The sequence below is a fragment of the Babylonia areolata genome, chromosome 23 (assembly GCF_041734735.1).
Source record: "Babylonia areolata isolate BAREFJ2019XMU chromosome 23, ASM4173473v1, whole genome shotgun sequence".
Classification (NCBI taxonomy): Eukaryota; Metazoa; Mollusca; class Gastropoda; order Neogastropoda; family Buccinidae; genus Babylonia; species Babylonia areolata.
The window spans coordinates 8,872,000-8,897,684 of record NC_134898.1 but is presented as its reverse complement, the minus strand read 5'-3'; the positions used below and the strand labels follow the sequence as shown (position 1 = coordinate 8,897,684).

The following is a 25,685-nucleotide window of genomic DNA, read 5'->3' as shown; positions in this document are numbered from 1 at the left end:
GTCATTGTTGTTGTTGTTCTGCTTCTTCTTTTTCTACTTATCATTATTATTTTATCAACACAAACATACAATTACAAAAAGCAAACCAAAAAAGACAAAAAACAACTAAGTGCAACAAAAAACAGCCTGAAACAAAACCAAAAATGGGTATCCAAGCCTGGCCAGGACTAGTCTATAGTGATTAAAGTTTTTTTTAAGGTACTTTTGTTATGTGTGCTTGTTGGCAGTATGTGCTTTTATCATTATATATATATATATATATATATATATATATATATATATATATTACGGAACAAGAGAGATCAAATATACTCATAGATCTTGCTGCAACATGGGAATGTAGAATGCAATGCTGGTGGAGTTTAACAACCTATTGCAGCCATGGCTGGCGCTCTTTCTGTTAAGTTGTTCATGATGTAAGACTGCAGGACCATGCTATTATTTATAAATCTATTAATTATTTGTTCATTCTTTTCTTTCTTTTGATTTTGATTATAATCATTATTAAGATTTCTGTTTTTACAAAGTGGCACTGAACTCATCAGTCCCATTCTGCAGACTGCTGTTTGTTTTTTCCTTTAAATTGCTATCATTAAATTACATCATTATTAAGATTTGTTTTTAATGTATTTGGAGACTAATGGAACAGAACACCAGTGGGTCTGATTTAAGTGAGGTAGGACAATTGCAGTCCACCGTGTTAAAAAAACAAACATACCACACAAGAAATTGATCAGTTCTCATAGATTTTGTTTTGTTTGTTGTTGTTCTTGTTGTTTGTTGTTGTTCTTGTTTTCAATATTTTTTTTTGTATTGTGATGATTGTTTTTATATCTAAATGATGCATCATATTGGTATTCCTAATTTTGTATTAAAAAAAACACACAAACAACAACAACAACAACAACACACACACACACACCAAAAAAACCCCAGTGTATGCTGGTTAAATACATGTTTTTCAGCCAACTGAACTTTGACATAGGCAACATTGTTTTAGATATGCCTTTAAAACTGGATTCTTAATTTAAATGTGTGGATTTTGTAGTTGTAGTTACCATGTTATACTGTTAGTTTTGCATTTCTGGCACTTTATGTTCACCTGCCTGAGAGATGGGAATAATCAACACACTTATGATCATTAGATATGCTGTACCTTCAAAAAAAAATTTATTAATATATCTATATATATGTATAATATATTAATAATATATCTATATATATATATATATATATATATATATATTTAAATGAATCCAAAATCAGTTTAAATGTGAAAGGATATTTGACTTCAAAATTAGGTGGATGGGGAGGGCAAGTGACTGGTGTATGTAAACAAAGAAAACGGTTAAAACAAACCTGTTGTGTCGGATTGTGGTCTTGTACTGTGGCTTGTGATTTTTCACAAGGAAAGCAGACAGAATTTGACGCAGAGCTTTAAATTCGTTATAATAAGTGCAGAAATGATATATTATGGTCAGTGTTTATATGTCTGTCACAATGCAGACTTTCGTATTTGGATCGATTTTCAGCCAGTTCAAATTCAAAAGGCTCATTGGCTGGAAGGGAGCAATATAATGGGCATATGTTGCAGGACCAAGCAGCCTCTCACTGTAATTTGTGCTATTTCTAATATTGTACTAGGATGTTGCTATGTATTTTTATAATGGTTGGTGAACTAGTGTAAACCATCACAGAAGTTAAGACAGTTTTCAGAACAGATATCTGAGTCCTTCTCTTGACCATCTTCTCATTGTTCCTTGGAAAATAATGCTGTGAATAATAAGTAAGGCTTTAAGTTGCAGAGCATTTCAATTATTATATTTACTTAATGTCAACACATTTCGCTACCACCCTTTCTACTCCCCCACTTACCATTTACCGGAATTTTTAAAAAATTTTAATTGGAGATATCATATGTGTCAAATTTGATATCTTAATTTTTCCAGTCTTTATTTTTTTTTTTTTCTCCACAGGTAACAAAACTGTTGGTCAGTTTGTCACATGCAATTTCATTCCAGTCATCGTACTTGGTTTCAGGAATGATTCAGTTTTTCTTGGCTGTCACATTTCCATCATCTCACTTTTCAAAAACGAAACTGGAGACCCATTTTCAGGTTTGAAGGATTCATTTTACTTACATGCATGCTGGAAAATTTGTATGCATGTGTGGATGCAACAGATGTCGATTAATTCACACACACCACACACACACACACACACACACACACACCAAAACAAACAAAAAGAAACACACACACACAAAACAAAAAAAAGAAAAACGGTTGCCATTTCCAATATATATCAATTCTTGTCCAGTGACCTCTCATTTAACTGTTTCCGACCATTAACCTGAACAGATATTCTCAGTGTTTCCGACTCAAGAAGATTTTACCAGGAGTATTTTCTTCCGCCAAAGCTGCCCACTGCTGTGTTGCTCTGCAATTTCCGATGGCTGTAACTCTTAAAATAGGAAACGGGGGACATTCCGAAATTTTATGGCTGCATCCGGGCGTTCATGACACATGCCAGTGTGCACGCACACACATACACATAGCTTTGCATGTGCGCGCGCGCACACATACGCACACAGGCTACAACCACCCCGCATACACAAACGCACGTGCACACATGCACACAGTGGCACACGCATACACATGCGCGCGTGCGCTTTCCGATGGCAGTAATTCTTAACGGGTCTTTCCGAAGGATTATGACTCCCTCCATCTGTTGGAAAATGTGAGCGTTCATAACGAATGCATGCATACAAAAGTGCGTCCACGTACTAGTCCACTCACATAAATACAACAGACGCAGACGTACAGTGAAACAATTCAAAGACATGTGTATACACATATATGTACGCGCGCGCGCGCGCGCACACACACACACACACACACACACACACACACACACACACACACCGATCAATATTCTCTTCTTTTTTTCATCGTTGCTCCGCGCTTCTTCAGCAGGTAATGGCGATCGAACAAAAAGTGGCAGTGTTGTCCGAATGTTTTAAGTTGCCATAAATGCTTTGGAAGGCCGACTCGGTCGGTTACTTAATCCAGGTAATTTAAAGTAAGGCGCAGCCGATCGACCTTACCACGGCCGAAGCACTCTGTAACCAGGTGGTTTTATGTGATGAGGTCTGTAACCAGTTTGGGCACGTTATCCATCACGTTCCAGATTATTCAATTTGGTATCCATGTGTAAACACTGGGCGAATGACAACGATATTAGAAAATGAACTGGTGATAGCTAGAGGTCATGCCCGAGTGTGCACTTGTGTGTGTGTGTGTGCGCGCGCGCGTGCGTGCGTGTGTGCACGTGTGTGCTGTGTGTGCGCGCGCGCACTGTAGCCGGGTTTCTTCATGTGCCTTCAACGACACATTTTAGCATACGTACCTCTGGCATGTCGTGAAGTCGATTGTTCCTGTACTTTAGCACCCCTTACAGACTCGAGAAACGTGTTGTGACACATTGTCACAGCGCAGCCGCATCGCCCTGATGTGGCCAGCTCGGTCATGAATCTGATGACAATATATATATATATATATATATATATATATATATATATATATATATATATATTACGAGCAATCCGACCTGTTTCTGCACCATTGACAATAAGATTCTGTCGAGATTTTATCAAAAACATATTTCGTACCCAGATCTGAATGAAATAAATTCGTAGGCCAAACGAATTGCCTTTGGGAAGGAAAAAAAAACCCCAGACTGATTCAGTCCTGTGTTCATTAAGCAAAAGCCTTTAACTGATGCACACATTCGTCACATTGCGCATCAAAATTGGAGACAAATGTAAAGACTGTACGAAAATGTATTAACATAATTTTCGTCAGTTGATAATCCAGCAAAAGGCAGTCTTTATAATTTAGATCTGGGAACGAAATACGTCGTTTTCATCAAACCGAGACACGTTTTTGGAGTTCGAAAATGGGAAATGTTTCATGTCTGTGTGCCACGCACACACGTACAGTTCGGCCTTCGTACAGAGACACACTGACTCAGACAGGAAAGTGGGAGTGAGAGAGTGGGGGGAGCGTTCGCGCGCGCGCGCGCGCGCGCACACACACACACACACACACACACACACACAAGCGTTTGCAAATAGAGAGAGGGAGACAGGGATGGAGCCGGTCGTGTGAAGAAGTTGGCAGTTGTCGGCCTTCAAACAGTGAGGTGTGTGGTCATTAACACCTGACAGGGGGAACGTGGGCACAGCCATCACTGTTGTCAGGCAGCCTCCACTGCCCGTCTGCTTGGGGCAAAGGATTGTCAACAATCCAGTCTTGTGTGGTCTGCACTGACTTCTGCTGGGCAACAAGGTTTTTTTGTTTTTTTTATTTGTGTGTGTGTTGGGGGGGGGGGGGGGCAGACACACACACATAGGCATAATATGCATGTTAACACACACACACACTCACACGCACACGCACACGCACACACACATAAGCAGACACAGGCACATGTGAAAGTGCACACCTGTGCATGAGTGCACACACACACACACACACACACACACACAGACTCAAACACACACAAAACACACACAACACACACACACACACACACACACACACACACACACACACACACACACACACAGGTGCATGTGTCTGGCTATGTTTCTCCCTCTGTCTGTCTCTGTGTATAGGTCTGTCTCCTGGCTGTCTGTTGAGTTCAGTGCTGTGTGGATGGCTATGTATCTCTACACTGTAAAAAGCTTTGAACACATGCCTGGGTGTCCTCTTTCCCTGTCTGTCTGACTGCCCTGTCACTCTGCCTGTCTGTGTCTGTTCTCAGTCTCTGTTTGTTTCTGTCTGTCTGTCTGTCTCTGTCTCTCTCGATCTCTCTGTCCCTGTTTCTGTCTCTCTGTCTCAGTGTCAGTCTCTGTCTATATAATATGTCTGTCTTTTTCTCTCAGTCTCTCTGTTTCTGTTTCTATCTCCATTCCCCATTTGTCTTAACTGGGTGTTCAGTTTGTCCAGGAGGCGTCACAGCGTTTGGGCAAATCCATTTGTGCTACACCACATATGCTAAGCAGATGCCATACCAGCTGGATGTATGATAACATAAACGTATGTGCACACAGGTACACACTGGTTTCATGATAATCATACAGAGCAATAATAGTAAAACTAAATAGAAGTCAACTTTATTTCAGTTGAAAAAAAAGAGAAATTATCCATGAACTCTTAAAACAGAGTAGAAGAATTATTTGTGTCACTTCAAGAAAAAAAAAAGGGGGGGGGGGGGGGACTTTCAACTTGATTTTACTCTCCTTTCATTTTAATTTTGCTGTTACAGTCTGCAGCATCCCCCTCACTCCTCCACCCCTACCCTCACCCCTCTTCTCTTCTGCTTCTTGCCAAATTACAATTCCTTGCTCTCTCCATCCTTATCATTTATAAACTTCTTTCCATCTATTTTGATCAGTCTTTCTTCACTGCTTTTTATGTCTTCTTGTCTTTGAACTTCATCTCTGCTGTTCTGTCATTGTCTGAAGTCATCATTGCTGTATTTAAGAAATAATGTAACATGAAAGGGAGAAGCTGATAGAAGAATTAATGGCTGCTGCCCATATTTTTCAATGAAAAGAAAAAAATCTTTTGGCTTGATGCATTCTCATTGAAATTTTTGATTCAAGAGATTATACCAAGGAGATTTTGGTTTTGTCTTCATGAACCATTGAACGTTACATTTGGTACATGCAGGTGTGTCTTAAAAAAAAAAAAAATATATATATATATATATATATATATATGTATTTATATACATATATATGTGTGTGTGTGTGTGTGTTTAAGCTTATTGAAAAACCAATTGCATTTAAGGCTATGGGTAGTGATTTGCACATTTTTCTCATACATCCTGGAAATTTGTTTTTCTATTTAATCTTGTACTTCAGTCGGTTTTGTTTTGTTTTTGTTTTTGTTTTTTTTACACTGCAGACGAATGAGAATGCAGATCTTGTACCCAGACCTTGGAAGATTTTTTTTTAAGACATGTACTGAACAGGGAAAACACTTGGAATGTTTTGTTGTTGTTTTTTTGTGTGTTTTTTTTTTGGTTTTTTTGTGTGTTTTTTTGCTGACATTTCCTGTTCATACAATACATCATTTTATGATTACTATCTGGCAAGATGTGAGTGAACTGATCTTTTAATGTTGCTTTGAATGACCTTTTAACATCATTTTGGGTGTTAAGAACTGGCATGTGTTTAGCCCTGAAATGGCCCCACTGCAATCAGCTGGGCTGTAAGCAGCCTGATTTGATTTCATTTGATTTGATACTGTCAGGGGACAGACTGAGTATAACTGAAAATTTCCACAATGTAGAGCTAGTCAGTTACAATACACTGTGTGTGTGTGTGTGTGTGTGTGTGTGTGTGTGTGTGTGTGTGTGTGTGATTATATTTTAATTGATTAATGTACTTTTTTTAATAACTTGCACAGCTTTGGTTTATTTGCTTCTATTTTTTTTATTAAAAAAAAATTAATATCTTTTTGTGCATTTTAAACTGAATTAGCGCTCCAGACTGTAGAGGCTTAAAACCAGTCTTTGAGTGCAGAGTGCCGTGTGGTGTGCAGGCTGCCGTCACCTGGGCGCCAGACGGGCAGCAAGTCCAGCAGTGGCACCAGTAACAAGGACAGCTCTAGGAGTGCACGGTCTCAGGGTGGAGAGAAGGGACGGTTGTATGCCAACCAGCAGAACCCTGCCGTTTCTAGTGCTGCAGGTTAATATTCTATCTATTTATTTGTTTGTTTCTGTTCATCCGCAAGCAGAGACATGCTCAGATCTCACTTTTTGTTAATATATATATATGTATATGTATATATGTATACATATATATATATATATATATATATATATATACACACACACACACACACACAGATATATATATATATATATATATATATATATATATATATGTATATAATCTACAGACGTTTACAAATGTGTACACACACACACAAGCATTGGCACAAACTCACATATTAAACATGTGCACACACACAATTACAGTTACACACAGACGTGCACATGTTATACACACACACAAAATATTCATAGCATGGATAAAACACAGTTTGGAACTGTATTGGAAAAAGATATCAATACTGCTCAAACAGGTGATGGGTGTAGTGGTCAGATGGCTAGAGTACTGGATTCGTGCCCACGTTTCCTGAGTTCAGTCCACTTTTCTGGCACACCTAATGGGTTAACGGTACAGATTTTCCAGTCTCCCAGGTCATCATATGAGCAGACCTGCTAGTGCCTGAATCCCCTTTGTGTGATACGCTTGCAGAAGATCAAATATGCATGTTATAGATCCTGTAATCCATGTCAGCGTTCAGTGGGTTATGGAAACTAGAACATACCCAGCATGCACACCCCCAAAATGAGTATGGCTGCCTACATGGCAGGGCAAAAAGGGTCATACACGTAAAATCCCACTCATGTACATGAGTGAATATGGAAGTCACAGCCCACAAATGCAGAAGAAGAAGAAGCTAAAATAGATGGGTATTCAGAGATTTTGTCTAATGTTAAATGAAAGGACTGAGTTCAAAGACTGAAGGATTTTGTTCTGACAGATGGAACACAAAAAATATAAGTGTCAGTAGAAGGACCATGATTAAATTGTGAATATTTGATGTGCAGGATCATCATCAGCCTCCTCTAAAGGTGTGCCCTCAGGTAACAACAACACACCTCAGCCAGCCACTGCTGCAGCTAGTGCTGCTTCTTCATCAGGGATCCCCACCGCCATTGGCCGAGGTCGCCCTGGGTCCGGTGGAGACAAACAGTCCAACAGGACCAGTGCTAGCTCTACCTCTTCTACCTCCTCCTCTAAAAGTTCTTCCTCTAAGCCTTCCACCACTTCCTCTTCCTCCTCTTCCAACAAGAACTCTATGCTGGACAAGTTCAAGTTCTTCAACAAAGACAAAGACAAGAAGGCAGCGGCCAAAGGGGCAGCAAAATCAAGTAGCGGTGGTGGTAGTGGTCGTGGTGAGGGTGGTGATGTGAAGGTTTCTGGGAGAAGTTCTTCCAAAGAGGCTGCAGCCTCAGGGTCCACTTCTGGTGCTCATGGTCCTTCCAGCTCTGCTGATGTGTCCCGGACCCCCTGCTCCTCCTCCTCCAAGGTAGGGAAGAAATCTGTGTCGCGTGCCTTAAGCGGGAAGCGTGATGGTGGCCAGAGCGAGGACTCAATGCGGCTGGCCAGCCCCTCCCCCAGTCTTCATCAGCTGAGCGTATCAGGATCCAGGGCCCCTTCCCCAAGTGCTCCTGCTAGTTCACCCAGCCAGAGTCGTCGACCCATCGTCCCCTCTGGCAACAAGCTAGAGCGTGGAGATCCTCGCGGAGACCCTCGTCTGGGGCACGCCAGCCCCACCCTGTCCAAGAAGAGCTCTAAGCTTGGAAGTTTCATACCCACCACGAAACCTGCGCCATCCTCTTCTTCCTCAGGAAAATCACGAGCTTCCTCTACAGGTGTGTCATCACCGGCACCAAGTGCATCAGGTCAACCCCCGCCCACCCCCACAGCCCCACCTCCCCCCCTGACCTCTGCCATCCCCACAGGAATCCCCAAGCCACAGGGCAGCCGGTCTGGAAGTAAGGGATCTAAGGAGGAAAAGGGGCAATCACGGGGAAAGGAACACAAGGCTGTTGCCTACAGTGGTATGCCTGGGGTCAATCCTAACCAAGTGTTGGTGCCCACGTCATCTTCATCCAGACCCTGTCCCCAGCCCTCACCCCAGCAAGTGCCTCTCACGCAGCAGCAGCTGCAGCGCCACCACCAGCATTTACAGCAGTTGCAGCTGCAGCAGCAACAGCAGCACAAATACCAGCAACAGCACGGTCAGACACATTCTCGTAGTCGCCACCACGAGCCCAGCAGCAGCAGTTACTCTGACCCCAGCACACCACCAACGTTCACCACTTTCAACCCTCCATCTCAGGGAGAGCCAGGCTATGCCAACATTGCTCAGTCCCCCACGTCCCCCCAGTCTAGGCTTGCTGCCAGCAACAGCAGTCACAGTGTGCAGGGAGGACACGCCCGAGTGAATGTGCAGGTAGACACTGGATTTGGCCTTCTCTGTTGTTATTATGATGATATTGTTATCTTCTGTTTACAGTTTTAATGAAGATGGTTAAGTTATTAGTTTTTGACATGTTACACTTTTCAGTTTTCATAACAGACATTGAACAGTGGAGATAGAGGGACAGTTTTATGAAGATTAATCAGATCAATTAAGTTTTGTTTGCTTAATGCCAGTCAGAGTGGAGACTGTGATGTGGGGTAAGTGCATCTGATCAGGGTTGGACCTGACTTCCTTCACCAGTCCTTGTCCAGTCAGGTCCAGTTTGTTGGGCAGTCAAGACAGTGTAATCCTGCCTTGTTCTTCCTGTATGCTCAACTCTACAGGTCTGATCTGATCCTGTTTGTCCTTTACTTGAAATCAAAATTATAATTTGTTGCAGAATCAGCTCCACAGATATAGGTATTCAGTATTAAGTGCAGTTATTCTTTCATTCAGGTTAATAAGTATTTCTGGCAAACATATTGTTTCTAAAATAACTTTGTGGCATGTTTTAAGTATGTACTTTATTGCAGTGATCTCCCATAGTAATTTGTCTTCAGCCAAGTGAACACTGGCTGCTCTATTTGCATACTTTTCCATGATGCAAAGTGCAAAGTACTGTAACTGTCATGAACTATTTTATTTCTGATATGGAGCATTTTGTATCATATACAGTATAATGCAGTCTTGTTTCTCATCAGTAAAATATTGCATTACTGTAACACAAGATATAATGTGATCTGTGGCCATTGTTTCAGCAGACATTTGATGTAAGCAGCACAGAGGGCAGGACCAAGACCCACAGCCTAGAGCGACAGCAGTCCAGAGACGCCCAGAGTGTCAGTGAGGATTCCAGAAGACAGGGCGACCCCATGGCCTCCCCTTCTCATCCGCACTATGTGCCAGTCAACATCCCTCCTCAGGGTACAGATGGGGGTGGGCGGCCATCAGAAGGAGGAAGGCGGGCATCAGAAGGGGGAGGTAGACAGTTGCTGCCAAGATCTGGGGAGAGAGGGTACGTGGAGACAGTGCCTGTCAGCCCCCTGAACAGTCCCAGTGTGACACGCCATGCTCTGTCACCCAACTCTTCTACCACTGCTGTCAATGTTGTCAAACCCACATCCCATAACAAAGCCACCAAGGCTGACTGCAACACACAGACCAACCTGTCTGTGCTGAAGAAATCCTCTGCTCACAAGCGGCTGGAGGGATCCCACAAGTCACAGGGAGGCAGCCAGCGGTCAAGCCCTAAGTCTGAGGTGGACAGTGAGCATTCCATTTCCAAGGGACACCATGGGGAAGAACGGGCCAGTCCCACAGTAGACAGGTCCAGTCCCAAGCACATGCCACAGAATGTGACTGAGGAGAGTGTGTCCAGTCGTTCATCCCCTGTTTCTGCCCACAGGCAACAGGACCAGAGCAGCCAGGCCAGACTGCTGGCCAGTGACTTCAGCTGTGCTGCACAGATGAGGAGCATGACACCTGCCACCACCAACTCCCCCAAGTTAGGCGTCAAAATGCTGAACTCCCACCTGGGCAAGCCAGCCAACAATGTGGCCATTGTGCAGCCCCGCCATGGGGAGAAAATTGAAACCACTTTTGACTCTGAAGTGCGCACAGAGATGAAGCCATCGTCTGGCAAAGAAACCACATTCACAAGCAGCGAAGAAAAGACTACATTTGTGGATGATGCAGGAGAGGCCATGGACATCAAACCCATGCCACCTATCATGCGTGCTCTGCCATACGGATATTTCCGGGGATACACAGGGTACTCTGGACTGTCCAGCAGTCGTAACTTTCACATTCCGGGCATTTCTGTCCCCCCTGCTGCAGTCTACCCAGCACGAGCACAGAGTCACGGGTTCGGTGTCAACCGCACAATGATGGACCCTAGCAAGTTCTACTCTGGTCACAACATCAAGAGGGCAGGCTCCAACTGCCCCAGTGTGGGTAACGACACAGACTATGGCTCAGACATTGAGACCTACGATTATGTATCTGGGTACATGTCCGATGGAGACATACTGAAGAGCAACAACCGAAACGATGACTGGTCCAGCGGCTATCTGAGTGAGGGGGGTGCCTCACTGTATGCACGCCGCTTGCAGCAGAGGTTCAGAGAGGGGATGCAGGCTGTCAAAGAGTGCATGCAGAAATCTTCAGGTCTCATGGATGATGACAGGTAAGACTTGTGTTTTTTTCAAGGGATCATTTTTACATAACTTTGGGTTAATGTTTTGGTAACTTTAGAAGGTATTTCAGAATGTGTCCATGTTTTCTATTAATCTCTCTGAAGTCTTGAGAACTGGAAATAAAGGGCAGCCATGTTGTTTGTGTGAATGTGTATGTGTGTGGACAGTGAATTTCACACCTCACTGAACTAATTTATGCGGCTTGGATGCAGATCAAGGTCACAGAGGGTATATTTTGATCTGGCCACATGGACATTTGATTTATAAATGTGAATATATCATTGGACTATATTTGATGCACTTGCACTGACTGGTGACTGCTGTAAGAGATGTTGAGTAGGCTGACCATGAGCTTGTTTCAAGGTTACTGCATCACAGAAACTTCACATTGGCAGTCATCATTTTCAAAACTGGATGTTGGCTGTCTTGCTTTACTAAGGGTGTGGTGAACAATTTATGGCATGTCATCACAGTTTGCCTTGAACAAGGTAAAAAAAAGGACATCATGTTTGTGTGTGTGCATATATATATATATATATATATAGAGAGAGAGAGAGAGAGAGAGAGAGATAATCACCAAGCAAGAATTGATGGTTCTTGAAATTTCATGTGATTGCTTTAACAACTTTTAAATACATCAGACTGGTGTTCCATGATAAGTGGAGTGATGGCCTAGAGGTAACGCATCTGCCTAGGAAGCGAGAGAATCTGAGCGCACTGGTTCGAATCACATCTCAGCCGCCAATATTTTCTCACCCTCCACTAGACCTTGAGTGATGGTCTGGACGCTAGTCATTCAGATGAGATGATAAACCAAGGTCCCGTGTGCAGCATGCACTTAGTGCACGTAAAAGAACCCACAGCAACAAAAGGGTTGTTCCTGGCAAAATTCTGTAGAAAATCCACTTCGATAGGAAAAACAAATAAAACTGCATGCAGGAAAAAATACAAAAAAATGGGTGGCTCTGTAGTGTAGCGATGCATTCTCCCTGGAGAGAGGAGTCCGAATTTCACACAGAGAAATCTGTTGTAATAAAAAGGAAATACAAATACAAATGACGGGCGCAATAGCCGAGTGGTTAAAGTGTTGGACTTTCAATCTGAGGGTTTGAATCACGGTGACGGTGCCTGGCGGGTAAAGGGTGGAGATTTTTACAATCTCCCAGGTCAACATATGTGCAGACCTGCTAGTGCCTGAACCCCTTTCATGTGTATATGCAATCAGAAGATCAAGTACGCACGTTAAAAATCCTGTAATCCATGTCAGCGTTCGGTGGGTTATGGAAACAAGAACATTCCCAGCATGCACACCCCCGAAACTGGAGTATGGCTGCCTATATGGCGGGGTCAAAACAGTCATACACGTAAAAGCCCATTTGTGTGCATACGACTGAACGTGGGAGTTGCAGCCCACGAATGCAGAAGAAGAAGAAGAAGAAAACAAATACAAATAAACTGACTATACAAAAATAGCATGGACATGTCTGCTGAATCTGCCGCTTACAGATGTATTCATTCCTGGTTGTGCTGCTGCTCTCAACAGCCTTCCTGCACCATCCCCTCCTTGCTGTCATCTGCAGATGCAAATTAAGAAGGAGAAAGGAAAATCTGAAGGAAAGGGAAATAAGTTATCTGGTTTGCTTGGGAAAAAGGAGTGGAGCTGCAGTACTTTCATTTGATGTTTTTTTCACTCAGTAAGGTTAGATGATATCATCACATCATGAAAGAGGGTGTGGGATACCTAGTGTTCTGGCATAACTGGTGTTTCATGATTAATAGAAAGGGAACAAATGTCTGTATTCTGCTGTTGTGTACAGTGTTACTTTTAGGCTGTGGCTCTGAAGGATTTCTGCTGTTGATGGCATGGGAGCTGAGTTCTCTGATCTGCTGTATATATCCATTTTGCTGTTTGCAGCATGGCTGGATTTCCACAGAATATTATTTTGTGCTGCACAAGTTATGGTAGATAAGAAAGTCAGCATTGTTCCTGAACAGTAGATAAAAAAGTTGGATTTCTTCTTCTTCTACTTTTTATATTGCAACCTTCAGTGGATTTCTTTATCCGTCTTCATTGTATCAGCACTGTCTATCATGTACAACTGATGTATGCATCTACTTTAATTTTTGTGTTTACCCAGCAATTAATGTTTTTTATATTGGCTGAGTTACATTATAGTTGTTGTTTTTACACAACGCGGCCGCATGGCTAGCACTTGCTGTCATAATTAATGGAACACAGGTTGGACCAATTGTTTGTCTTTTGGAACAAAATTGAAATGAATGATAGCATATTGCTCATAAAAACGGGGTAAAAGTTTGATTTTATGCAACTTCTTTCAGCAAATTTCCCTCTGTATATGTTTTTTCAAGTTGAAATGAATAGTATTAGTAACACATGAATTTTACTTAACAGAATCTTGGGATTTCTTTTTATTTATTTTACAAAATTTCTTTTTACTAATTGCCAAATAATTTACATTTGTTTTTTCAAGTCGATGTTAATAGTACCACATGATATTTTACTTAACTAATCTTTGGAATTATTTTTATCAATTTTACAGAATTTATTTTTCTTAATTGCCTTTTTTTAAAACCAGTTAATATGAATAGTAACAAACATTGGATTAAAAAGATATATATATATATGTGTAATTTCTTTTAACAAATTGTCTATGTGTGATTTTTCCTCAATTGATGGGAATAGCAAATCACTACTTATAAAAAAAAAAAAAACTTGGGAAAAGTTTTTGATATATTTTATGAAGTTTCTTTCAACGAATTACAAACCATGTTTTGTTTTTGTTTTTCCAGTTTTGATGACAGCAGCTCCATCAGCAGTGGGGACATTAGCGACACGATTGCAGAGATCAGCACAGATGAAAATCTGACAGGGTCTTCCCAGGGGGCGCTGTCTGACACCAATGTGTACAACAGTCTGAAACGAATGCCGCGTGACATCCGACAGGGCTTCCTGCAGCATGGACAGGTTATGCAACAGGTGAGACGGCAGTGGGTATGCAACAGGTGAGAGGGCAATGGTTATGCAACAGGTGAGAGGGCAGTGGCTCAATGTGTATAAATGTCAGCTGTAATAAGCTGAATTATGTATGCGGTAAATGTCAGTTCAAAGTATTTTTTATTTTCAGAAATGTTTCAGCCACTTGACTGCTGAATCTTAGTGATGTAAGGTCAGTGTAGCATTAGTTTTAACTGCATTCATACATGTACATTTCAGTGGGGTTAAAGCCGATGCAGTGGACACTTTGACACCTTATTGAAACTGAAACTGAAACAAAAACTTCAAGAGGCAAACTTTGCAGTGCCTGAACTCACCTTCGGTGTTGAAATTCTTAACTTCCCCATGAAGATGTGCTTCAAGTAACGCAAGGTAGATAATTAGGAGTGAGGGAGAGCACTACCATATACTTTGCTTTTGTTCAGTGTACTTTGATATTTCCTCGAGTCCAAGGAAATGCAGTATTTTCTCATGTGATTGCGAATGAGTATTGAGATTTTAATGCTTGTAGAGTCTGTTTTTATTCTCGCTATAGCAAGAGTGAGAAAAAAAAATTATCTTGGACTTGAAGATTGTTGTGACATTGTGTGTGTTTGTGTGTGGATGTGTGTGTGTGTGTGTGGGGGGGGGGGGGGGGGGGGGGGGGGGGGGCATACATGCATGTATATTATGGAGCTTCCAGTGTTACTGATTTCTATTTCTTCCCACCAAGTTCACAATTACTGAATTAGCAAAATAAATGTTAATTTTTAATATCAGTTTTGTCTTTGTCTACCACTTACATAGAGAAATAAAAGGCAGAAACTTCAGATTTTGGCTCTGTATTTTTCATGCTAACTGCACTGAAACAGGGTTTCAGACAGCATGCTAACTGCACTGAAATAGGGTTTCAGACAGCATGCTAACTGCACTGAAATGGGGTTTCAGACAGCAAAGGCACACACAGAAATGTTTTCTTAAATTACACAGACAAAAGGAACAAACTGTAAATGGGAAGCCATAGAAATCGTGGCCACATAAAATTAAACATCAGACAGGTTGTACAGTTCATGCAGAAGGAGTGGTCCATGTTTGTTGAATGTCAGAGTCAGATGCAGATTGTGATCACAACATTAGTGTAGGTAGGCCTAATTGCGAAAGATCCAGTCAAAGTGACCAGCTCAATGTGTGTATTGTACAGATAACAGGTCGTATGATCATCAAGTGTAACTCTTCCATTTTTGAAGGCTTTCTTAGATTGGTTGGACCAGGAAAACTTCGTCTACTCCTTTTCAATGTTTTTCAGTGGTTGAAATTGCAGGGTTGCCAGAGGGTAATTGTGAACGATGGGTTTGGGTACATGTGGAGAATTAAAACAGCAGCAGGTCTTGAACTCATTAGACATAACATATCATTGGAAAAGTGCACCAGACTGTTGTACTGTTGGTTTTGATCACACATGCACACTCACACACAAAAATACATTTACACACACACACACACACACACACACACACACACACACACACACACACACTCTTTTGAAAGCACTCAGTAACTGCAGCATTGTTTGCAAATAGACTCGCGTAAAAATACCTTGTGGTCTAATTGCAAATGACACTATTTTGGAGATTCCTGTCAAAAATGACATTCTGATCAATCTGTCACCAACATGCTTTCTTAAATTCTCCAGCACTGGTAATGAACAATTCATTCAGCATGTCTGATCAAATCAGCTATTTCAAACTGTGTCAAAGTTCAAGTCTACTACAGGCAAATGATGAGTCTTGCTTGCTTCCCTTGATTTTAGGATTGTGGGAATTTGTGAACTTGGTCAACAGTGGTGAGCGAAGAGGAGAAAGCATGAAAATAGACAGTAATAGCTTTTGTTTGACTGGTTTTTGGAAAATGGAGATTTATTAAGGTATCAGAACTAGGTTGAAGTATACATTAATTTGTGAAATGTGTATGGTGAGAAAGCTTCAAAGTGGGGCAGCACACAAACTGTTCACAATTACACACTGTTTGCAATTAGGCCTATCTTCCCTTTTCACAAGACATAAACTTCTCTTTCATAGAATAATAGTGTGTTTGAAGTTGTATGCATTAATGCAAGTATGCATGCACAAAAGCACACTTTCTCTTTTTCTTTTTTTTCTTTGTTGTTGTTGTTGTAAAAAAAAGAATGAAACATTTGGAAGGTCAGCAAACAAAATCTAAATAGCTGTATACTTTAATAGCTCTGATACCATGGTTACTACCCATTTTCGTCTTTAGAAAAAAAAAGACTAGGACATGTGTACTATACTGAAAGGATTTGTTTTATATTCTGTCGTACATACTGATTATATACAAATAAAATATGATTTTTACACAAATTTATCATTTTGATGATACAACCTTTCCCATCACTGTGTGTGTCCTCAGGGAGGGAAGCGAGCCCCCAACCTGGGCACCAGTGCATTCATGGGCAGTGACTACCACAGTGACTCGGGGGTAGGGGGAGTGCCAGGGGGGTGGAGAAAGTACTCCCTGCCTCAGAGCCACAAGGTGCTTAGCAGCGACTCCAGTGACTACGGCTACTCCTACTCCATTGGAGGCTGGAGCACACGCAGCGACCAGCAGGAGTACAGCTCCTATCGGAAGCTGTCCACAGCCAGCCACCCGGAGTTCTACCCCTATGGTGATAGCGGCTATGGTGACAGCACCTTAATGCGCAGCGAGCGTTCCAGCTCACCCAGCACAGGCAGCAAGCGTGACTGTGAAACCAACACGGACCAGTCTCATCTGATGGACGCCAATTCAAAAGCACAAATGGCTGCTAAAATGGGGAAAAATCAAAATGGAAACCCGGCCAGCCAAGGAGCAGGGTTTGGTTACCGGCGGCCCCTCAGCAACACAAGTGGATCATCCAGTGGAAAGGGGTCTGGAAAAGGGTCATCAGTGGTGGGTTGTCGTCTGGCAAAGCATGGTGTGGAGGGCGTAACGCAGATGGTGAGGTCTGGCAGTGACTCTGTGGCACACACGCCAACAGGGATCCCCCGGCCAGCCAGCGCCACCTCTTCCGCCAAGTCCTGTCACTCTGACATGGCTTCTGAAGCAAACCGCAGTTCTACACTGGAGAGAAAACAGCGAACTGGACTCACACCCAGCAAGTCCATGGGTGCTGCTCAGACAGATTTTCAGTCTAACTCTCTTGGTCGCCGGCGTCTGTTTGGCAGCAAGAGCAGTGTCAACCAGAAAGGAGGAGAAAATGGGGGAGGTGCGTGCAACAGCACCATTATCTCTAACCCTCATGCCACTTACAGCAAAGATGGCAGCTCCAAAAATCTCAGTCACTACGTCAACTTGCAGGAATTGCATGCCAGGCAGCAGCAGCAGCAGCACAGTCACTACGTACCTCTGGAGTTTCCCAGTGGTGGTCAGCGCCACTCAGGAGGCAGTGCCACAGGGATGTCTCTGGGACCGGGCTTCTGGCACCGCAACTCCCACGCCAATGTTCCTGCCCCAGCACTGCCAGGCCAGGAAGGAGAAAGTATGGATACATTGGTGGTGTCCGCTTCTTCTCCTATTCAGCAGCAAATTCAGCAGGCCCGTGCCTTGTCTGGCGTTGGTGCTCGGATCTTACAGCAGCATAGGGAAACACTGGCGGCCTTGTCTGTCTCTGCCCAGCCCTCCCCCTGCCCCTCACCCAACCCCAGTTTGCAGAGGTCCAGTAGCGTCAAGTCAGAAAGGTCGCTGGCCAGTATGAGCAGCAAAGACCCGTCCTTGTCCCCAGACCCTCCCCACCTGCTGTCTGAGTCCTTCTCTGAGGCCTTTGATCTGGCCAGTGGTGCCATGCCCCCCACCTCCCCATCCCCCAGTAACTCCTCTCAGACATCTCGCTTTACCTACCCACTCAGTTTCACAGCCAGTTCTGCCCTAGCAGGAGGGGGTGGAGCCATGGTTAGGTCCAACACACAGACAGGCTTGCCATACAGCTCTTCAGGTCTGTGCAGGATGACAGCAGGGGGCAAAGAGGAAGAAGGCAGCTGTGAGTTGTTGGCTTTTGCTGTCCTGGTCTGTCTGCCCCAGTGCTGACACTACCGCACAGCATGGCCTTTGATGGTTCTTTCACTGACACCCGGCAACAGATGGTTCATTTTCACTGACCGCATGGAGTGCTGGTTCTCTGTTTACTGACAGCATGTCCAGATATGGCAGTGGTTGGGGTGGTCTGAGTTGGTGTGGTTTCTCACTGCATGGCAGGGTGACAGGTCATGTTTTAGGGCACAGAATCCCAGTGTGTGTGTGTGAGCATGAAGTCCTCAGCATGATGTTCAGGAGGTAGTAGTTTCTCCGTTCATTGAACTCTATTATTAAAGTACTGGAAAGTTAGTCTTCTGAGTAGTTTTGTGCTTTCTGAGAGTGCCAATTTGATGACATGGAGGCAGTCTCCTGTTATGAAATGGATGCAGGTTCCACTGCAGTTAAGTTTTTGTTTTGGAGGCAGTTTCTTTGCATTTTGAAGTTTGAGAGCTATTTGTTTTGTCTCAAGGGAACAGACTCTTTTTATGGTGGAGAATATTTTCGCTTTGTTAATAATCAGAGGGTGGTTTGCTTCAGGTTTGAGGAAGAGACCTTGCCTGATAACACTTATCCTGCTGTTGCTATAATAAGTAACATCCTAAGTGTTAGATCCAAAGTGTTGGTTATATGCTGGAAATGATACCTATATCTGTTTTAAGTGGGACAAAGTTATTACTCTCTTTATTTTTTTCCTTTCTTTTTACTGTCCTTCCATATTTCTTCCCTTCACAGATAAAAACAATACTATACTCAAAGTGTATCTCATTTTTCAGCACTCCTCAGCAGCTGTAAGGGTCAAGCTTAAGGATTTTTAACCCATTGACTACTGCTGACAAGTATGCTCATCAGAGAAGGGCTGTCACCTCACTGGGATAAGACTGAGATTACATGTCAGAAAATCAGCCACCATTCTTTATTTAGACTTCTTTACTCCTGATCATATTGACTTTGGTCAGCAGAATCAGTCTTATCATTGAAACATACACAGAAAGTAGGACATTAAATGATTAATGCTGTTGAAATTTAAAACATTTTGCTTTCACTTCACCAAGGTCTTCAGTCGAGGGCTTAAAAGGAAACTCAGACACATTTATGACTACACTTCTTCCCCTTGCTGTGATGCAGTTTGGTCTGTGGTCATACTGTTGCACTTGTTCAGATTCTGTTTTTGGGGTTGGTTATACCTCTGGCATTAGCTCTGATCCTGGTGGTTGGGTAGTGGTGGTGTATGCAAGGGGATCAGACCAGCCCAGACTATTGATTTTCGCTCCTCTCGGGCTCTGGGCGGTGTTCAAACATCCTAATTTCTGTCAAGTGTTTGAGCTCTTCACTGGGGAGGCAAGAACCCCCCCCCCCCCCCTCCCACACACACACACACACCCCTCCCAATTTCCAACAGCAAATAGTGTGTGTGTTTGTGTGTGTGTGTGTGTTTGCTATGCATGAGAGAAAGTGTTTGTAGAAAAAAAAATAGGGTCTTGACATTTTTATGGGGCTGGAGAAGAAGAAAGATTGGAGAGGATGCAGATTTCAAAATCTGGAGGTTGGGGGACATGTCATGTTCTCATGGCATTTGTTTATTCCATTTTCTTGATGGAATGTTTCATTACAACTTCAGGAATTCTCTAAGCTTTTAAACAAGTAGTGGAGTGTGTGCACAAAAAGGTAAACATGGTGTCCCCCCCCACCCCCCAGCCCCCTTCCCATTATTATATAGCAACATTAGCTTGGCAATTTTTGGCTTCATTCTGTTACACAAACCAGAGATTTTCTAGTGGCCATATGTATATATATTTATGTGTGTGTGTGTGTTAGAATTAATTAGATATCTTAGATAAGATCTTTGAATTAATTTTATTTTGTTCTTGAGTTTGTTTTTTATTGTTGTTGTCATAAGCTGTTGATTTGACGACAGTCTCATATTTGTCTTGCTCACTCTTCTCTCCAGCTCTCTCTTTTTCTCATTTTATGTACTCATGCAAACGTGTGTGTGTGTGTGTGACTGTGTATGTGTGAAGGAGACACAATAGTGGCATTCTGATGTAAAAGATTGAAAAGATGTAAGTAAGAGATGTGAGAATAAAGACTAAACAGACACGAGTGACAGATGTGAGAACATTATCAGCTAAATGGGACTGATGTGTGGGAGACAGGACAGGTGTGTTTATCATGCATGGGAGGCTGAAGATTTATGTATGAATATATTGATCATTGAGTGTGATATGCGTGACAGGCATGGTGTGATGCATGACTGCTGATGATGGCTCATGGTGTAGGTGACTGAATAAGTCCACAACCATTGGCATAGCACCAGACGTAACAATAATTAATGAAGTTGACTGATTTAGTCGTCTGTAATCAGCATGACATAAGTCAGTCAGCCATGTTGTCAAGACAAGAGAAGACAAGACAAGACAAGAAGAATTTTATTTCAAAACCCCCAAAAAGGGTACCGGAAAAAGTAATGCATGAGAACACATCAAATTCCAAACAAGATATGTTAAAGTGGCAGAAACAAATCACTCTGACATGAAAAGCAGAAAACTTCTAATGGTTTGTTTAATAAAGGAATATGCAACTGCCAGGCCCTGCCAGAAATTACCATCAAAAAGAATTCATAATCACTCAAAAACATGTTATCAGTTTTGTGAGGTGAAGTTTACTATTTGTTTGAAGCATTTTATCTATTTTATTTATTTATTATACTTTATATGTTTCTCTTATTGTTTTCCAAATCAAACCATTTTCTTACTGAATACCTTTTTCACGTACTTTTTTTAATTTTGAACTGAGTCAACTCAGGACAAATTACAGGAACAGACTTAAACGGACACTCCACTTTAAATCTGTTTTCTAAAAAGATAGAAGTAACTAGTAATAGAGAGCATAAAGCCTCAGCTGTGCTGCTGTGAGAGCCATCACAGACCTCTGCATGTGAGACCATGTCTGAATGGGGAGTGCATGATGGTTCTAACACTGTGCATGAAATTGGAGCAGAGGTTCTGTTATTGACATGTTCCATGCCTGGTGGGGCAGTTTTAGATCTGTGTGAAGATGCAGGGTGGGCTATCAAGGTGATGTCAAATCAATTCAAAATCTTGTGTTATGTTAGCTGACTGTAAGGGGGCTATTTCAGGCTGAAAACATGTCAAGAGAAATCAAACAATGTTGAAAGATCAATGACAGTAATGTATAAAAGACCAAATACATTTGAGCAACCGCATCTGAAATACAACTACTACAACAACAAAAACTAAAGAAGCAGCAAAACAAAAATAGGTAAAGCAATGAAAACATTGAGGCAATCCTGGCTTCACACAGTGGTCCTGATGACTGAAGTAAGGCCACTTGCCTGCGGTCATTCATGAAGTGTCTTATTGCTCACAAGTCTTTCAAAATAATTTCTTGAGCATTTGTAAAAGAAGAAAAGGAAGGAGTACATATCTTTTCCAAACAGAGCATTAAAGAGCAGGTCTGTGGTGTAACAGAACATTACATTTTGTATCATGTTTGTAATTATATTGGATACTTGTATAAAGCAAAGTCATCAGTGGCTGAACACATATACTGAGCAAGAATCATGGAATTGTCAGTGATCATTACTCTGTCAAATCATATACCTATCTGTCTGTCCATATATCCATCTATCTAACTGTATATATATGTGTAGAGATATATAGAGATATAGATATGAAATCTTGATTCTTGAATTAATTCTGAAATGAACACCAACTTCACATTTGTATTAACAAACATGTAACAATCATGTTTTGTCGTCTGCAGCTCTGCAGTTTAAAAGGGAGGATTTTTTTTTTTATTAATGGAAAAATTAAAATGCTAACAGTGTTGAAATGGTGAAGCAAAGATCATTGTAATAGAACCTCTGATCACATGAAATGTGATGTGAGCAATTGGCAAAGTGTGTGTGATGCATGATGACAGCTAAAACAAGGGATGGGTCATGTATAGGGCATGTGTCAATGGCTGTTCTCATGCATGGTCACATGCTTGCCTCTGTCCCCAGGTTTGTCCAAGTCCTCCACTATGGGAGACTATGCCTATTTCAGTGACTATGCTTATCTCTCTTCGGGTGAGTCTGCTGAGCAGTTTGAGAAGAGGTGGGAAGATGGGGTGGGGGAAGGAAGCAGGCAGATCAGTGTTTTTCTGGCAGCATTTCGGTGTTTCTTGTTTTCTCTGCTTTGATTAATGTATTTAGATTTTTCAAAACTTATTATATTCACGTACTAACTTTGTGTTTTCTTAGTTATTTATGCACTCTCTTATTATAATAAATTAACTGTGATGATTTTTTTTAAAATTGATATATGTTTTTCTGTTTTCTCTTTTTCTGTGCACTGTTCTGAGTTAATGTGTATGCATTTTGTTTTTCAATTTCAGCATGCATGATGTGCATATACCAAACACTGAGCAGTCAGCCACGATTCTCTTGTGTTTGTAAGCATGACCACTTTTGTTTCCTTTGTTCTTTTGTTGCTTAGTGTTGGGTCACAGGCTGTTTATTTTTCAGTTCTGTTCCAGTTTTGTTTCTTTTATAGTTTGTTTTGTTTTCTTCAGCTTATTGAAATCTGTTCATGAAAAACAAGTTTTGTTGCAGGGTGAAAGATTATATTTATATTAGGCTTTTCCTTAACAATCAGAAGACTTGGAGCACATCACAATAAGACATGCTAAACAGCATTACAACAGCACATGACTGACGGCAAACCAGCACAATCTGATAAAACACAGATTTGATTATTATTTTTGCATGTCATTTTTATTGTTTGCATGTTTGTGTCACAGGGTCTTCATGTTGTCTGTCTTCAAAATGTGCTTGTATGAATATTATTAAAACCAACTGTGGAAAAAAAGAAAGATTTCCCATTTGTTTAGAAGTAACCATGGATTTGAATAATCCTTTTTAAGTGCATGAATATATTTTCTGTTTATCCTGACTGAGAGGGAGGGGGGATGAGAGAGGGTTTGGAGGAGTGGGATTTCAGATTGACTTGGGATGGAAATGTTGAAAGTGTTTGTGTGTCTGTTAAAAGAAAATATCTCAGGTTAGTGTTTCGGCTTTTTTTTTTCATTCTGTTTTGTTTGTTTTGTTTGTTTTTTTGTTTTTTTTAAAATTTCAGTCACATTTGTTCTGTCTACTTTGCATTCTTCCTGTTGAATTTTTCATTTTGACTATTCTTTCTTTTCTTTTCTTTATTTTTTCTTTGAGTTCTTTGTTTTTATCCACATTATATATTGCATCAACAGGGATATTTTCATAGAAATGCTATCAAAACAGTACTTTACTTCAGGTAGAAGTAATAATAGTGAATTTAGATAATATATAAGCAAACCTGCAAAATCAAAGTGTATATTATTGTTGATGTCCTTTTTCATACACACACACACACACACACACACACACACACTCACTCACAGACACACACACACACACACACACACACACACAATGAAATTAAACATGCAAAACAGGTCATGTTGCAATATAGTTGATGCGACCTTGTTGCAGTGCACGGATCCAATCTGTCGCTGGTGTCCACATCGTCTTCACATTCTGTCTATTCATCAGTAAGTTGAAGTCTTTCTCTAATCTGTTTCATTGTATTGGGTTTTTTTCTTTCCTCTCTCAATATCAATGAATGATTTTTAGCACTTCTGAAATATTTCATTTATGAAACTATAAGAACACTAGCTGTGTGTTATAAATGTTTTGTTTGCATTACTCTTACTTGAATATTTTATCTAAAAAATAAGAAGAAAAAAAGGGTTGCTCTTGTGTGTGTGTGTGTGTGTGTGTGTGTGTGTGTGTGATTTTGTGTGTCCATAGTTTAAGGTTTTTGAAGCTCGAAAACTGCACATTTGTGAATATCTAATCAAGTGTTTTTACAGTTTGTCCAAATAACATTGAACAGAACATCTGCTCTTTAAGCAGTGAAGCAGAATAGGTAGATTTTATAGTGGATGAATGTTGAAGTATTTTATGCAATTTTATCAGGACATCCAGATTTTTTTTTTGATTTTTTGATTTTTTTTTTTTAAATTCAGGAAGCACAATACTCTTCTACATTGATGTAGGCCTAGTATCTATCTGATGTCTAATAAATGGACATTTTCTTGCTGAATTTAGTGTTTATAGTGCATGATCATATGTGAGGGGTTTTTTTATCGATCCAGTGTGTTTGTGTAAATGTTTGTAGTATTGTGAATTACCTGACTGCATTTAAATACAACATAGAACATACAGGAGATGAATATAACTTGTAATGTTAAAAATTATAAATGGACATAATAGCTTTTTAAGGTTACTCCGTGAATTCTGCCAATACATACATCAGCTTGCATATGCCAATGTTTGTGATGACCACAAATCAGGTATATATGAACAAATACAAAAACACCTTTCATAGCTGCTTTCTGTAAAGAAGGAAAGTTATCCCAAATACATCTTTCTTACTTGTTTTCTGAATGTTTGGTTTTCTAATAAATTATATACCCCCCCCCAAAAAAAAACAAAAACAAAAAAAAACCCTCCCCCCCCCCCCAAAAAAAAAAAAAAAAAAATTATGAGAAAAAAATTAATTAATAAACAGACAAAAATAAAGATTAAAATTGGATACAAATGAAAACTCATTTGTAAGCTGACCATAAATCAGCATCTTTGTTCTTATATTTCTGGTTTATACATTGATCAGTGTCTTATAAGAACACCACTTACATTGAAATTCAATATACTGAATATGTATCTTAGCTATATTCTTTTCGGTTAAAAATTTATTTTTTTGATCTCGTATTGTCTAAAAATAGCAAACACTGGAGTGACACTTTGTGTTTCGCATTTGTAAAGGACAAAATTTTGCACATAGTATTATAAACCAATAAAGTCTGTTGATTCAGCAGTCTCACACACCTTGTCGTAATTAAACATCACAAGTTCTTTGGTAATTCTAAAGTTGGTTACATTATAACAGTTATGTACTAACCTCATAGTTCCTTCCAGAATTATAGAACCATGCTACGAATCCTGAATAGATGTTCAATTATTACTTGAGCTCTTTTGCAGAACATGAATTGATGATTGTCAGTTATATGCATCTTCTGTAAGATAATGTTTGCTGCTGTTATTCTGTATAGCAAGTCTGATTTGAAACCACTTTGTTTAATTTTTTCCATTTTCTGTATTTTATAGAAAAGTAGTATTCCAGTTGATAGTATTAAAATTCCTTTGTTCAAGATATATACACAACAATTTCTTTCCATTCTTGTAATATCATTGGGTTGGTTTTTGTTTGTTGTCAA

The 25,685-nt window shown here is 40.8% G+C and overlaps 1 protein-coding gene across 10 annotated transcripts in view; it reads left to right on the top strand.

The window, feature by feature from the left end:
- Positions 1-25,685, top strand: part of LOC143297734 (neuron navigator 2-like) — a 487,523-nt gene that overhangs the window by 346,364 nt on the left and 115,474 nt on the right. For 7 of the 10 annotated variants that reach the window (XM_076610177.1, XM_076610180.1, XM_076610174.1 and 4 more), the window contains 6 exons: positions 6,615-6,760; positions 7,693-9,104; positions 9,872-11,298; positions 14,120-14,306; positions 16,731-18,336; positions 23,899-23,957. In XM_076610177.1, coding sequence (XP_076466292.1) covers positions 6,615-6,760; positions 7,693-9,104; positions 9,872-11,298; positions 14,120-14,306; positions 16,731-18,336; positions 23,899-23,957 — 4,837 coding nt within the window. Of the gene's footprint in view, positions 1-6,614; positions 6,761-7,692; positions 9,105-9,871; positions 11,299-14,119; positions 14,307-16,730; positions 18,337-22,769; positions 22,827-23,898; positions 23,958-25,685 lie in introns of all 10 variants that reach the window. The other 3 variants (XM_076610183.1, XM_076610178.1, XM_076610184.1) reach the window with 3 other exon arrangements.